Source organism: Mastigoproctus giganteus, chromosome 4 (assembly GCF_048544385.1).
Source record: "Mastigoproctus giganteus isolate SK-2022 chromosome 4, ASM4854438v1, whole genome shotgun sequence".
Classification (NCBI taxonomy): Eukaryota; Metazoa; Arthropoda; class Arachnida; order Uropygi; family Thelyphonidae; genus Mastigoproctus; species Mastigoproctus giganteus.
The window spans coordinates 134474824-134492225 of record NC_143578.1 but is presented as its reverse complement, the minus strand read 5'-3'; the positions used below and the strand labels follow the sequence as shown (position 1 = coordinate 134492225).

General features: G+C 35.9%; 1 protein-coding gene across 1 annotated transcript in view; it reads right to left on the bottom strand.

Moving 5' to 3' along the window:
- Window positions 1-2443: 2443 nt before the first annotated feature.
- Window positions 2444-17402, bottom strand: part of LOC150087078 (mitochondrial import inner membrane translocase subunit Tim29) — a 62535-nt gene continuing 47576 nt past the window's right edge. Inside the window, exons 2-3 of the mRNA XM_090371802.1 lie at window positions 15884-15985; window positions 2444-3155 (exon numbers count right to left, since the gene is read on the bottom strand). Coding sequence (XP_090227928.1) covers window positions 2776-3155; window positions 15884-15985 — 482 coding nt within the window. The 3' untranslated portion in view covers window positions 2444-2775. The remainder of the gene's footprint in view (window positions 3156-15883; window positions 15986-17402) is intronic.

Genomic DNA, 17402 nt, shown 5'->3' with positions numbered 1-17402 from the left:
TTACGTACAGCAAATTCTAAACAGGAAGCATTCAGGGAAGTAATCATAAGCTACTAAGCTTTTCATGCTAACAAAGAAATACTGTTCAATGTTTAGACCTAAATGGATATCAGATGACCTATTGAGACAAGTGGCAAAGAAAAGTGTTTAGTATGCATGAAAATTATCAGGTGATTCAGAAGCCTATGGTAGATATAAATTAGTCTGTAATCAAGTTATCAAGCTACAAAGGAGGTTAGGGAAGCTAAGGCAGATTATGAGAAGTCTCTGACAAAGAAAAGCATCAAAGACATCAATGCTCATACTAACAGTAGAAGAAGGGACAGAATCCTACTGGTCCTCTCGATGTCAACAGGTTAACCACTGATGATCCTGCCCGGGTTAATGATAAATTGAATAAGCACTTTGTATCTACATTCAGACATGAAGAATTCTTTAGGGAAGGGGATAATACAAGTTTATCAGACTCCAATAGCGAACTTCTTTTGTGATAAACGAAAGGAAAGTGGAATTGTTGAAGCTGAACATAAAGTCATATGGGATAGATCGGACTATCCAATCATATTAAAAGAAGCAGCAAGGGAGGTAAGCAAGCTTTTAGCCATAATTGAGAGCATCCTTGGATTCAAGTAAGGTCCCTATGGACTGGAGATGTGCAAATGTATCCCCAATTCATTAAGGGGGATCAAAAAGTGATATTAGTAATTACACATCTGTTAGCTTAACATCTGTTTCAGGGAAAATAATGGAGTCACTGGTTAAAGTAATGCAGGATCATCTGGAGAGGAATGCAATTATACTGCATCCACAGCATGGATTTGTTAAAGGGAACTCTTTTGAAAAACCAATCTGATAGGTTACTATTATGCAGTGTTGTTATTCGAGCAGGGTTTTAGGAGTATCACCGACTAAGGCCATATTTCTCTGTGTATATTGTCTGTAAAGTGTGTTCTGAAGTCGATTTACTGTTTGCTGGACGAAAAACCCAAGCTTCCAGGAGAAAAACCCATGCTACCCTTGCCTGACTAACTCATCTAAGTTATGAAAAAGGCCCATAAAAATTCCTCCCATCATCACCGAGACTCGAACTCCGGTCTTTTTACACCTTGTGTTGGGTAGATGGCAATCCTACCAACTGCACTACCCATGAGGGCGATGGGGTGTCCAAGGAACTGGGAAAAAAAAATAATTTTGATAACATACTTGGATTTCAGGAAGGCTTTTTATACTTTTGCTCATAAAAGACTGCTGTATAAACTGGAGCAATGTATCAATAAGGACAAGTTACTGCAATGGATAAAGGGGCAGTTAAGTGGAAGAAGACAGAGTAGTTATCAATGGGCACTGCTCTTCATGGACTAATGTTATCAGTGCAGTCCCCCAGGGTTCAGTGCTGGGTCCAATCTTTTTAAAATTATTTATCAATGATATTAATGAAGGTATATCAGGCCTAACATGAGTTTACAGACGATACAAGGGTTGGCAGGGTGGTTAACGATAGTAATCAGGGTGATCTAATGGTGTGAAGAACTCACAATAAGTAGGAAAACAGAATGTGTCAGTATGTTTCTTCTTGAATTATATCTTAAATTTGATTTTACTTCAAGCTTTTTCACATGATGGTTAAGGACAGTAGTCATAAACAAAGTACTACCACACAATGGTTCAAACCCTCAAAAGCCTGGGTTTGAATAAAAATTACTGATTTTGTTAGTGCATCATGGACTAGTTGATTGGTCTTGCAAGAGGACAACACAATTTTTCTCCCTGAAATTAGTTTTTTTTTTTTTTATATAGCAAAATAGGAAACTGACCATGTAGTAGAATACATACAATTTATAGACAGGACACAATATATAACAAGAAGAAATGCAAAATGTCATTAATGCATGGGCTGAAGATTGAGAAGATGAAGGAAGATACACTTGACATTAGACTTGAATTTCTGTAGATTGCAAATTTCAGGAAATATGTATGAAAGGTTGCTCCAGAAAGGAATTCAATAAAATCTATAAAAATTTAGTTTTTTTAGCAATTTAATAGAGAACAGCAAGCTGGTATGTACCACCTGGTTTTCTGATTTACACATCTGACAACCGCCACCTTTCTTCTCCTCCCCAACTCCACATTTCTTCCATTTACCATCTTTTTTTCCCATTTTTTTTTTTTCCTTCCTAAAGTTTTGAGTTGGAGCATATCTTACCATGTGACTTTCCCCGATCAGTCTTCTCTAATAATGATATTGTATTTTCTATTTTTGATTCAATTTATTATGGATTACACATGAGGTTACAACCATTCAGTTAGTGTCTATATTTTTTGGAATTAAGCAATTTAAAAATACTTTATACAGCACAAAAGAGCATACTGGAGGTATATGGTAATAATACCTGCACTGAACTCTAATTCAACGCAAAAAAAAAAAAAACTGACAGCAGTAGGGTATAACATAAGAATAAGTGAAATCAGGTAGAGCACAAGAAATTTCAAGTGATGGGGAATGGGATAAATTATAGATTATGCTAATTCTGACAATTAGAAGGTACTTTGAAATTCAAAATAAAACAGGAATTGCATTAACAGATGCCACACATGCTTTCCATTTAGGGAAATGAGCAACTGAGAATTACAACTTTTCTACAACTTTCCTCTTGGAACACATTAAACTATTCTTTGTTTCTGTAACAAAAATTTGTTTGTTGAACTATTTTTATTACCTGGATGACACTGGTACTAATTCATAGTGTAACAATTTTTCCACAACTAAGTTTATTCCTAAGAATTCCATTCATTAGGGTTTATATCAAAATTCAACATTTTCATTTTGATGCCATGCCACTCATTAAAAAAACCAACATCAACAATCCTTCTTTGAAAAGTTAACACTTGAGGTTTTAAGTAGGTACACTGTGCCTCATAAAGTTTGCAATCTGGATGATAATTATCCAACCACACAACCGAAAAAATGCCTAGGTTCAAAATTCTTATTATTCCTGAATTATAGCAATCATTCAAATATTTAATGTGTTCTGAAGCCTCAGAATTCCTTATATTTTCACTAATAAGAAGCAGGTCATTAGTGCTTGACAGAAGCTGTTCACGAAATTGCATTTCATCTGGATTTGTCCGCAATGCATAATTAAGAACAGCTAGCCCTGGAAAAAAAAAAAAAATTAGATAATTAAATAAACCAATCAGAAATTATTTTTAAAAAAGAAGAGAAGCATGCTTACAGACATACAATACTCATTTCTTTATACGAGGGCTGTTCAAAAATTAAGAATGAATTCATGAAAACTAATTTCTAAAAGCTGCTCTGTAACACTAACTACTGATTTGAATATTTTGAAATATTGAAATCAAGTTTTATTTACAAGTTCAAATTTTTTTAAATATTTTTTTTTGCTAAAAAATGGCTACAAATGCATTCTTTTTAAAAATGGCCTAACGTGAGGTATTAGCATTAGTTGAGGCATATCAGGACAGCTTCTTCATCAAAGCTTTTGATACTGTTGCAGATGAAAGACTGCCATACAAATTGGAGCGATATGGCATTAAGGGCTAGTTGTGGCAATGGATAAAGGGATGACTGATTGGGACACAGAAGAGAGTGATAATAAATGGACACTGCTCTACGTGGACTAATGATGTCAGTGGGGTCCCCCAGGTTTCAATGCTGGTCCAATTGTTGTTTTGTGTATTTATCAATGATATCAATTAAGGTATATCAGGCTTAATGTCCAAGTTTGCAGATGATAACAAAGGTTGGCAGGGTTGTTAATGACGGTAAAGACAGTATGATACTGCAACAGGATCTAAAAAAAGTTAGGCAGGCTGAGAAGTGGAAACTGAAGTTTAACATTGACAACTGCAAAGTACTGCATATGGGTAGCAGTAACCGAAGAGAAATGTAACAACTATCTTATACAACTCAGGGAGGTGGAGAATGAAAAATACCTGGGGTAATTGTGTAGTCAGATATGAAGTTTTGTCAATGATATATAGAAATTTTGCTGGCAGAGAGACAAGAAGATTATCCCTTTGTATAAGGCAATGGTCAGGCCACACCATGAGTACTGCATATACGTCTGGAGGCCTCATTTTAGGAAGGATGTAGAGTTGCTAGAACAAGTATAGAGAAGAGCAACAAGATTGATGAGAGGAAGAAAGGGGGTGCGCTTACGAAGAAAGGCTTAAGTTCTGCAAGTTGTAGATCTGGAGACTAGGCCTTATACACCTCAATCAGATCACCTTGCATGTGCTTAATTTCCAGATACTGCATCTTACAGCATTTAAGCCTTTCCTGGTAAGAGAACCCCTTTGTTCCTCTCATCAATCTTGTTGCCCTTCTCTGTATTTGTTCTAGCAATTCTACATCCTTCATAAAATGGGGCCTCCAGACCAGTATGCAGTACTCAATGTGTGGCCTGACCATTGCCTTATACAAAGGTATCATCACCTCCTTGTCTCTGCTAGCAAAATTCATATACAGTACATTCCGGTTATTTGGGACACATCGGGACTAGAGCATTTTGGCCCGATTAAGTGGCTGCCCCAATTATCCGAAGTTTCACGTAAATAGTTAAAAATACAATGTACCCCCCCTTTAAAATTGGTTCACTGTACAATCAAATCACGTTACGACGAACTCAACGTAGTAAACTACTGTTCACAGAAGACTACTGCTGAAGACTACTTGGGCTACTGCTGCCCATATGCAGTACGATGTGCAGTAAGCGCCAGTCATTGTGATCACGTTTGTGAATTGAATTTTAATTCTATTAAACAGCGATTCTAATTAGCGAAAATAGGAGGAATGTTATCCAGAGGCTATAAAAGTAAAGATATATTAAGCACAAATTTACCCCCTTTATTACCTTACCAATTAAAAAATTAAATGATACATAAAAATCGAAAGAATATACGTGATTTGTTATTTTGTTGTTATTTGGTTTTTTTTTTAGGAGCATTAGCAACTAAGGCCATATTGCTCTGGGGATATGCGGTGGTCATTGTCTAACCTTTCCGCATCCTCCGTATTTGGTGGTCACGGGCTCGAACCCCGGTCTAATCAAGAAGCGTGTGCTACGCACTGCTGCTCCTGCCCACCTGGCTACGGAGGCGCCTAATATACGTGATAATCGGATAATTAATACGTACTGGAATATGTACATACTAACTAGTTGGTATTTTTGTTCATTGACATTTGTGGGTGGGGGTTAAAATTTAAAACAGTAAAAAGATAAGCAATCAATAACAAAGAACACGGCACACACAAATTGCAAGTAACACAATATGCGCAAGTGAGAACGGAATAAAGAGTTACAAAGCTTTAAAAATAGGAATGAAGAGAAGATCTGAAAATTAATTTTATGATTAAAGATTTCATGGAAGTGTAAACATATTTCACCATAATAACCTGCAGAATTCCAGCTGTCGGTATTATCGCAAATTCAGTAAGATTGAGTTTACTGTCCGTTTATGATAGATTTCACTAACATAAAAGCCCAATAAACAGGTGACTGCTAATTGTTTTTGTTTTATGGTTGTGACCTCCAGAATTTCGACCGAACCAGGTAGTACGGTCGGAGACAATCATAGGGTAATCTCCAGTGCTGCAGTCTCCTGCCTCGATTAAACGGCATGCTGTCCCAATTAAGCAAAGTAAACCCTGGCTATTTTCTCGATTGGGTTCTGTTTTTTAAGATTTGCCCCAAATAAACGGCTGCCCCGATTAACCGGTGGCCCAAATAACCGGAATCCACTGTATATCATTGACAAAACTCCATGATCTGCTCTGGCAGCCTGTCTCCACTGCTCAGAGAACTTGATATTTCACTGTACAATTACCCCCAGGTCTTTTTCATTCTCCATCTCTCTGAGCGTAGTATCACACAGTTGGTATGTTTCTCTTGGGCTACTGCTGCCCATATGCAGTATTTTGCATTTGTCAATATTAAACTTCAGTTTGCACTTGTCAGCCCATCTACCTAACTTTTCTAGATTCTGTTGCAATAGCATACTGTCTTTATATCATTAACAACCCTGCCAACCTTTGTATCATCTGCAATCTTGGCCATTAAGCCTGATATACCTTCATTCATATCATTAATAAATACACAAAACAACAATGGATCAAGCACCGAACCCTGGGGACTCCACTAATAACATTAGTACATGAGACTACTACACTACTATGGACCCTACTCCACATAGAGTAGTGTCCATTTATTACCACTCTCTGCCATCTCCCACTCAACCAACCCTTTATCTATTGCAGCAACTTGCCCTTAATGCCAACACCACTCCAATTTGTACAGCAGTCTTCCATGTGCAACAGTATCAAAAGCTTTCCTGAAATATCAAGTATATGATATCAAAATTATTTTTTGCATTGTTCCTTTGTGACCACATCGTAGTATCCAATCAAATTGGTCAGACAAGACTTCGAAGATAATACACACCTCCTATCTATTTCACTTCTGCAAACACTGTGTCCTACTGACTGCTGGTCTTGAGAGCATTAGTCATTTCAAATTCTGAACGTTCATATATTTCTGTTTCTTTTCTATCCCTATAAGCTTTATTTTAAAATGTTTCTAACACATTTTCCCAAGGAATGCAAAACAAAGTTAAAATTAAACAAGTTGCACATTAATTTAATTTTTTAGTTATATAATTTTTCTTAGAAAAATTATTCTTTCTGAAGCTTAAAGCACTCATTATAGCAAAAAGCTTTATATATATAAACTTCTCACATACAGGAAAATATTGCAGTTGCTGATTTCCTCATTTCAGTTAATATATGAGACCCTGTATTCCAAGTCATAGCAAACTACTCTGATTACTTGTGGTTCACACTTCGATGATACTCTGATCATCATGGATAAGGCACTCACCAAATCTAATCTTGCCAGAAACTGTCAATTACGTACACCCATGAGAAAATTTTCCATAGCTATGAATTCACTGGCCTGGAAATGCTGGTATAATCAATCAATTTCCCTGACAATTTTACTATCTGGCAAGCCCAATCTGTAAATAATTCTGACACAACCTTATTTGCTGCTATGATGTCTGACATTGGATTTGATGCTTTGTTCTTTTAAAGGATTCTATTTATAAATGTTGCTGGTGGCAATTGGTCTACTCTGATGACTTGTGAAAGAGACATGTTACCTGCTAAACTTTATCTTGATAACATATGTACAAAGTTAGGTCTGAAACATTAACAGGAATGACAATACTTATTTAATATAATCTATTTAGCATCATGCTTTTTTGGTAGGAAATAGGTTTAATTTTTTTTGCCTCAAATTTTTACTTTAGAATCTCAATAAATCCATATAAAAAAACTCAACAACTCATAAAAAACATGGAGTCAAGTGCCAAATTGTCTCTGTGAAAGGAAAAATAATCTGCAACAGAAAAAGTAGTGTCTGCTGATAAAAGTGGTGAAACAGTAATTAACTTTTTTCCCCCTTTTTCAATCCTCTTTCAGTTGGATTTTGCAACACTGCAACTGTTGACATTTCTGATTGTGAAAATTTCTTTCCTGCTATACTGGCTTATTAATTGTACTGCCGTCTATTAGCACTTCACATAAACAATCTGAAAACATAATCAATGTTTATATTCAATTGTTATAGGCAGGCGGTATATTTTTACTTTTCATTTCTCTTCACAATATTGCAACTGGTGTACTTAGAATTAGCAGAGGCATATGAAGCAAGAAAACAAGATTATACAGAATCAGCCAAAAAAAAAAAAAAAAAAAAAAAAAAAAAAAAATCCCATTTCACACACCCATTCACTCTAAACTTTTGTTTAGAGTGAATGGTTGAATCATCTTGTCTAGTTCTTCCTTGAATTTATTTAAGATATCAACTTCCACGACAGATGGAAACTTGTTCCACCAATCAACCACCTGCTGGCTAAAGGCAAATTACCACACATCTTTTCTACAACTTTTTCCTCAATTTGAATATATGCCACCTCATGTGTACAATCTGAACAAGAGGAAGAATTCCATCAGCATTGAGCTTGCTCAAACCATTCAAGACTTCATACACCTCAATTAGATCACTTCGCAAGTACCTAGCCTCCAGAAGCTGCAATTTGCAAAACTTAAGCCTTCCTTGGTAACAGCAACCCTCTGTTCCACTTGCCAATCTTGCTGCTCTTCTCTGTACTCATTCTAGCAGCTCTGCATCTTTCCTAAAATGATACCTCGAGACCTATATACAGTACTCAAGGTGTGGCCTGACCATTGCCTTATACAAGGGGACAATCACCTCTTTATCCCTGCTAGCAAAATACCTGTATATCACTGACAAGACAACATGATCTACTCTAGCCGCCTGTCTGCACTGCTCAGAAAACTTCATATTTGCCTGCAAATTACCCCATATCCTTTTCATTCTCTACTACCCTGAGTGTAGTACTATACCACTCAAGTTGATATGTTACTATGGAGTGACTGCCACCCATATGCAGCACTTCACATTTGTCAATGTTAAACTTCAGTTGCCGCCTCTGAGCCCATCTGCTCAACTTTTCCAGATCTTGTTGCAGTAGCATGCTATCATTACTGTCATTAACAATCCCGCCAACTTTAGTATCGTCTGCAAACTTAGACATTAACTCTGATATACCTTCATCAATATCATTGATAAATGCAGAAAACAACAATGTGTCCAAAACCTAACCCTGGGCGACTCCACTAATAACATTAGTCCATGAGAGCAGTGTCCATTGATTACCACTCTGTCTTCTCTCACTCAACCATCGTGTTATCCATTGCAGCAACTTTCTCTTAATGCCATACTGCTCCAATTCGTACAGTAGTCTTCCATATGCCACAGTATCAAAAGCTTTCCAAAAATCCAAGTATATGACATCAAAATTATTTTTTGCATCAGTTCCTTTGTGACCACATTGTAATATCCAATCAAATTGGACAGACAAGATTTCTCCTTAACAAATCCATGCTGTGTCTGAACTATAACTGCAGTCTTGTCTAGATGATCCTCCATTTCGATTGTTAACAGCAGGTATTTTTATTCATTTTTTTTTTTTTTTTTTTTTTAAAGTCCTCCTTTTCAAGTCTGTTGTTGAAGCAGCTGCGACCATCTGCATTTCCAATTGTGAAATTTGCTTTCTCGTTGTGCTGGCACAATTATTCAACTGCTATTCACTTATACTTCATTTAAATGATATGAAAAACTAAGTCTGTTTACTAATGGTTATATTTAATTGTTAGGAGCAGGCAGCATTGTTTTTTCACTTTAGAAGTCACAGAGTAACTTATACTCAGCATTACAGTGAAGTATTTAGACATACTGTCAAGATCTCATGAAGGACTTTCTGATGACAAAATTGAAGGAAAAAAACAAAACTCATATAAATAAGGTAACTTCCAACTGTTCCATAAAGTGCTATTGGGTTTCGGTATTACTAAACAAACTAAAGGTGTTTTTTTGGTGTTATATCAACATGTGACTAAATAAAAAAAACTAATATACAGAAACAATAGTCTAAGAATGGGTACAGAATTCCATTTTTCAAAAATGTATTCAGCAGGAAGAGATCTCTGCAGATATTTTGGATTTTGCTCTCCCAGAGAAAGATGAACAAGGAATTGAAAGTTGGGTGTATAAAGTAAAAAATATTGTCAAGTACCTGGATGGAAAGTTTGCAAGTATTTTCTTCTTCCAGGAAGAAATATTCATTAATGTTTAAAATATTTTGCCACGCTGTTTTATATATTAGCTCATATAAGCCCCAAATATAATTTTTGAACATTAAATTTCATTTTTCTGTGCTGCAAGGGGAAGACAGTGAATATAATTCTGGATTGCAAAAGGTTAATTATAAATAAATATATATCCATCCTCTGCTAGAGCTTTAAACTCCTTTTAAGCTTTTCTAATAAACACTTCTGAGATAATTATGTCACTATTTTATAGCAGTCTGAATCTTTAATGTTCCCAAGAGATTTGAGCTCACTTTAAAACAAAAATTGTTAAGTATCTGTTCAACTTATCTGCCATTTCAGGTGGACTTTCTAAGGGCCTTCTAATGCAACTAATTAAGGGAACAATTCAATTTACTCTGTTTGATTTGTTTTTCGTATTCGTATATGGGAAGAACTTCCTACCTCCGTTTTTAGCTCCCTTTGCTAGTGCATTCTTGTAATGAGCTTTTGCCTGTTTTACCTTATCAGTAGTTTCGTTACATATTGTACGTAATGCTAAAAGAAATTAGAATCACATGACGGTCTGTAACTGCTCCATGCTTTGTTTTTTTGCTCACCTATCCATTTTGGCATCTTACATTTATGGAACATGAACACTAATGTGAATACCTTTGTGTCTTCAGGTATACATCCCTTGAATATTTCCCATAGCATACATGTATCTGACAGCATACATTAATCTCTCCAGTTATTCAAGCACAAGAAATCTCTTTCCATTATAGTCCCCTCTCTTGAAATCGAAGCTCTTGTCCATCCCTGAATAAAGATATCCTAGCCTTCAAAAAACAGTAATTTTCAAAAATCCAGCATATACTGAGCCCCTATGATGATGGATTTACTGTATATCTGATAGGTTACTATGATGCAAGACCGAGGAACTGGATGCAAAAAACAATTTGAAATCATATACAGTCAGTCCTCGTATAACACGTGTTTACACTACACAAATTCGATCATACACGATTTATAAATAGAGGAACGATATCTTATATAACATGAACCGAATTCGCTTATGCACGATTCGCCTTTGTGTTTACAAGAAATGGCAGTTGAATGCAGAATCACCCCAAACCGAACACAACACGATTTTTTTTTTTTTTTTTTGATTTGGTAGTTGTTGGCGCATCGGCTTCTGTGGCCATATTGCACCTCCCATGGTTTTTGCAGTACTTTGATCCAAGCCAGAGGCGGGAATCGAACCCGCGACCTTTGGGTTGCCGGGTAGGTGCTTTACCCACTCGGCTAGCCCGGTCGGCAACACAACACGATAGGAATGAAGAGAAGATTCTGAAAATGTATTTACGTTTTTTATATCAGTGAAGGGGAAACACATTTCTGTGTTAATAACGTAAAAACCAACACAATTCCAGCTATCAGTATAATCGCAAATGCAATTAGATCGAGTTTACTACCAGTTTATAACAGATTCCACTAGCAGAAACGCAACTGGAAATTGTTTTTATTGTTTTATGGTAGTAACCCCTAGAAATGTGCTTTAGTAAAATATGAGGTGTTAATAGTGTATCTCTGCCTTTACGGTGTTGTTTATTCAGTTGCTACACGCGCACAGCTTTGCTTATGTGTATCAAGCGTGCATCCTCGTTTTGTAATTGCACTTTATTCCCTAAAAATGAGTGAAATACTTAACAGGTGTGAAAAGGAAGCATCCTAGTGAAGACACTACAGATTCAGAGAGAAAAAGAAAAGCAATATCTATAAACAGAGGCGGACTGGGTCAAAAATTCTTACCTGGGAAAATTTATAGTGTCCTCATACTATGGTTTGTGGCCAAAATCACACCGGCCTCTGGCCCACCGGGGTTTCCCCGGTAAGGCTTACGGCCAGTCTGCCTCTGTCGATAGAGAAAAAAATATGAAATTGTGAAACGCTTTGAGCAAGATGAAAGACCATGTGATATTGCACGTGCTACAGACCTAAATGAGGCAACACCGAGAATTACAAAGAATGCAGAGAAAATAAAAACAACTTTTATAGCAGGAACAACTCAAAGTGTAATTAAAATCCATTAGATTAAGATCAAAGAATTGGAAGAGATGGAACGGCTGTGATCTGTTTGGATAGAAAATCAAAAAAAAAAAAAAAAAAAAACAAATTTGCTTACGATAGAAGCAAAAGCATTGGCAATATTTTATTACATAATAGTCGTAATGAAATACGTAAGTATTTTATTACGATAATTTATTGTTTGGTAATGTTTTGGTTACAAATGTGTGTTCAATCTTGGGTGGTCGGCGCCTAACCCTATTTTTCCCATAGGGCCTGTTTATATTGCACGATTTTGCATTGCATGAGGGTTTCTAGGAACACAACTATCGTGCTATATGAGGACTGACTGTACTTAGATTTCAGGAAGGCTTTTGATACTGTTGCTATTAAGGGCAAGTTACTACTATGGATAAAGGGAGAGTTAAGTGGAAGAAGACAGAGTGGTTATCAATGGGCACCGCTCTTTGTGGACTAATGTTATTAGTGGAGTTCCCCAGGGTTCAGTGCTGGATACATTGTTTTCAATATTTATTAATGTATATGAAGGTATATCAGGCTTAATGTCTGAGTTTGCAAATGATACAAAGGTTGACAGGGTGGGTAATAACAGTAATCAGGGTGAGTTACTGCAACAAGATCTAGGAATTGGGTTAATGGGCTGAGAAATGGTAGTTGAAGTTTAACATTGACAAATGCAAGGTACTGCACATGGGTAGAATTAACCCTAGAGTAACTTATCAACTGTATGGTATTACACTCAGGGTAGTGGAGAATGAAAAGGACCTGGGGAGTAACTGCACAGTCAGATATGAAATTCTCTGAGCAGTGCAGACATGCTGCCAGGACAGCTCGTGGAGTTTTGTCAACGATATACAGAAACTTTGCTAGCAAGGATAAGGAGGTGATTATACCTTTGTATAAGGCCATTAGGCAGCATCTTGAGCACTGTATACAGGTCTGGATGCCTCACTTTAGGAAGTGATGTAGATCTACTGGAACTGGTGCAGAAAAGGGCAACCAGATTGGTGAAGGGCTCTTACCTAGAAAGGCTTCAGTTCTGCAAATTGCAGTGTCTCCAGACTAGGCACCTGCAGGGAGATCTGAGATGTTCAAAGCCTTGAATGCATTGAGTAAGCCGAATGTTAATGGTATTCTTCCACTTGCTTAGAGTACACACATGAGGAGACAAAAATTCAAGTTGAGGAAGGATGATTGCAGAAGTTTGCCTTTGGCCAGTGGTGGTTGATTGTTGGAACAGGCTTCCATCTGTTGTGAAAATGGTTAGGTTGAATAAATTCAAAGGAGAACTAGACAAATTCTTGCAAGGTGTGGATGGGCGAAATGTTTTTTATTTATTTATTATTATTTTTTTTTGGCTGATGCTATATAAGCTTGCTTTTTTGCATCATCTGCTATTACTACTACTACCTTTGACCACAGGTTTCATTAGATACTCATCTATGTCATTGTTACATATTTAAAACAAAATGTGAGACATTAAATACTAATTCATACTACAATAGTACAACGGTATATAATTAATTTATAAGACAATTTGATTACGGACTTCATATTTCACTATTTAAATCTCAATATTAAAAAAACACTGAACAATTTCAACACTCATACTGGAGCTAGCAATTGAACCAGCGACCTTTATTTCTGAGGAAAGTATGTTAACCCAATGGACTAATCCAGTAGTACAGGTTAGTGTTTAGGCTTAATGCTAGCAGCTATCTTCTGTGGAGATTACAGGGATCAGAGCTACAGTATTATCTAATAAAATTAAAACAAGCCTGTGGCTGACTGCCCCTGAATACTAAGGATACGTCATAAAATTCAAAAAGCTGTAATTTTCAAAATTCTAGCATGTACTGGGTCCCAAGGATGCTAGACTTACAAGACTCTACTGTATAAAGGATAGGATGAAGTAATCCATAATGAGATAATCATATACATACTAGCCCAATGAATCTGCCTAAAGCGATTTTTGTCACATTCCTCAGAGTTATTTGGCTTGTAACATACCACCATCATCTTCCATTTACTGTAAGTCATTTCTCGCCACACAGACTCAACATCCATGTTACCTTGATCTTACTCAGAGAATATGCTTGTTACTTTCAGGTAGTACTTCATTCAAATTGTCCCCCCCATTCTCCTTATTCCTTCTGAGCACACAACATTCACTGCAATAAAATTCCTCACCTTTTATCTCTGAATAATGCTGTTTCCATAAGGCCAACTTTATCAGCATTAGTTGACTTCATCAAAACTCAAATTCATTTAATCTGTTTACAATAGCCCAAGCACCACTGTATATGACAATGTCAATACAACCCTTATAGTTACTTAAAAGTTCTTTTCCACATAGTCTTAGATGGCTGATGGGTCTTTTTTTTTTTTTTTTTTTTTTAGGAGCATTAGCAACTAAGGCCATATTGCTCCAGGATATGCGGTGGTCATTCCCTGACCTTTCCGCATCCTCCGTATTTGGTGGTGACGGGCTCGAACCCCGGTCTAATCAAGAAGCACTGCTGCTCCTTCCCACCTGGCTACGGAGGCGCCTGGCTGATGGGTCATTTTGCTTTATTACTGGTATTCCTTTCTGGGTTCAGGGTTACACACAAGTGCTCTCAGAGAGGATGCAAGTGAATTTAGTCAAAATGGGTTGGGAATATATTTCCCCACTTTGGCAATTTAATTATTCAGCCTGTGGTTGAGGAGTAATGAATGAGAGTATAAGATTTCTGATGGACACCAAATTTCCTTTTCTCTTATTGGAGATTATTTTAGCTTCTACCACTCTTTGTCTTTTAGTACTCTGCTAATTTTCTCCTCTTTTATATGGAAGAGATCCCATTTCACTATTACTTCACTCAAGAAGTTGTTGTGGGGTGTAATTACTACTGTGATTCTCCCAAAGCTAGTCAACAATTTTTCTGAAGGTTTCAGAGACTGCTTGTCTGTAATATAAAGTTATTGAATCTTACCATTTTAGGAATACTTGCTATTCTTTCTAGGCTTTACTGAATTATGAAAGGGGATTTTTCCCCTATACAGTAATGTGTTAATATAAACCAGTGTTTCCCAAACTTTTTTTATTCATGGAGCACTTTTTATCTCACAATGTATTTACAGAATACTTAAGAAACACAAGCTTACCGCGATTCAAAAAACTGTTTGCTAATATTTTATTACATATGACGAACTGTGCATCAGGAATGTGTTAAGGGCTTTAACCTCAGGCTGTGAGAGATATAGACAAAAGGCTAAAGCCCTTAACACATTTCAGTCTTAATTTATATTATACACCATCAGGCATCTCTCATATTGTGGAGTTATACTTCATAACTGTTTTGTCATCATTGCACCACAAGGGTACCTACCCACTCACCGAAGAAGGGGCCAAATAGCCCTGAAACAGTGCCGTCTGGGTGGTGGTATCCAATGAGAATAAGTAACAACAGTCTTCTCCTTTGGTGAAGCATTACTTATTCAATGTAGTGCAATATTATGGCAACTTGTGAAGATATTCACAATATGAGATATAACTTAAATGATGCCGCCTTTGCATATTTGTACAAATTCAAAGTTTAGGTGCGTACTAATATGATGTGTTTGCACTAACTTGAACCTTTATGTGAATAAATCATGAACAGTTATTTTTTAAATTAGTACCAAAAAACTGGTATTTTTGTATCAATACCAGTATTTGAATTCCTGAAAAAAAAATTACCTGGATCCCGGAATATTGGCATTGTAGGCCCTACTTGAAACATTCCTCCTCGAAGATGGTTCAACATTCCTCTTAACCTCTTAATAGTTTAAGATCTATTTGAATCCATTCCACATAGAATACAAGCATTTTTAAAAGCCCAACACCATATTAGTACATACCTGTAACTCTTATCACAAATGTTTCCATTATTTTGTCTGCCACTGGTGTGTGTGTGTGTATGTATTTGTTTGGGTAAATGCAACTGCTACCATGCAATAACTACTTCAGTAAAAATGCTCCCAAATGCAATCTGTATAGACTGGCTTTTTCCCTAAATGGAGAAAAACATATATAGAATTCTTATAAAAATGATGAATTAGTAAACAGTATATAATTACCAGATAAAATGAATGCTGCCTTTTTAGGCTTTTCTCTTGATTCTTTAATAATATCTCTAGCTACAGTTCTATAATCTTCAGAAAGATTTTTCCAGAAGTCGCCTATACAAAAATACAAATATATAACTATGCATAATCTTCAAATAACATTATTTATAATATTAAATATTAGAAATTTTTAGTATTCAATTAGTTAATATTTGTTATTAATGCAGTGGAACTTGTGCAAAAAACATGGCTGCAGGGTGTCATTTTGACCCATAATTCAATAGAGATTTCTCAAATTTTTAATACAGTAGTGAAATTGATGAAAACGTTTTTGAAAAATATTAAGTTCCTGCTGGATATATTACAATATTTCACCAGCCAACTTAAGTTAGCAGGTCAGTTTTTAAATAGAAAAATTAAGAATTTATTTAAAAATGAAATACAGTGATTTATTTAAAGGCCAATATTTCAAAAATTCTAGATCTTTAAAAAGATTTGTCTCACTCTAACACAAAAACTATACAGGATGACACAAAAACCATTCACTTCCATCTGTTGTTGTGGAAGTTGATAGCTTAAATAAATTTAAGGCTGAACTAGACAAACATTTGGAGTGACCGGATGGATGAAATGGAAAGGTTTTTTTTTTTTTTTTTTTTTTGCTGATGCTGTATAAGCTTGCTTTCTTGTATCATATGCCTCAACTAATGCTAATACATTTTTAGCTCCAAGACTAAAAATTATAGCTATAAAAGAAAACACTTCCCGGCTGAAAGAAACTTTCTCCAACACAGACAATCTCATTATTCATGAATATGCAAACACTATTTTGAGAATTAATATTTATTAGCTACAGAATTAAAGGAAGTCACAGGCTTTTGCTGCACCATCCAAAAACTAAAAAAGAAAAATCTAAAAACAAAATAAATACATATAAACAATAAAAAATATAAAAAAAATTACTTGTGTTTTCACTTGTTATTGTTAGCCAAACTGTCAGCATATTGCATGGAGATAACTTATCCAGTTCCAATAACAACTTACTGGCTAAAAACAAAACTTCTTACAATTCAGTCTAAATCTCTTTGCCCATAATTTGAATTTATGTAGCCCTAATTCTTGAATCATTTATAACAGTGAAAACTTCACCTTTATTCATTTTACTATCCCCTCTCAGTCTTATAGACCTCAGTAGGAAAGAACCAACCACCCTAAGGTTGCCAAGCTCAGTTGCCCACATATTTGAAGTCTTGACTCCTCACATGTGCATTTTTGCAGATCTCACCAAGTGCACTGCCCACATTGGATCCTTTCCATATGCTCAATGTCTTTTTTAAGTGCAGTTTCCATGCTTCAATGGGGTATTCCAAGTATGGTCTTACAGACAGTGGCAGTGCCGGCCTTAGCAAATGCAGGGCCCGATTGGAGCATGTCGGCGGGACCACTTGAGAAATTCAATATTAATCCTTTAACATTTTCAATTAATGAAAAAAATTAAACTTTTAATTGTTTATTATTTTTATATTATTAT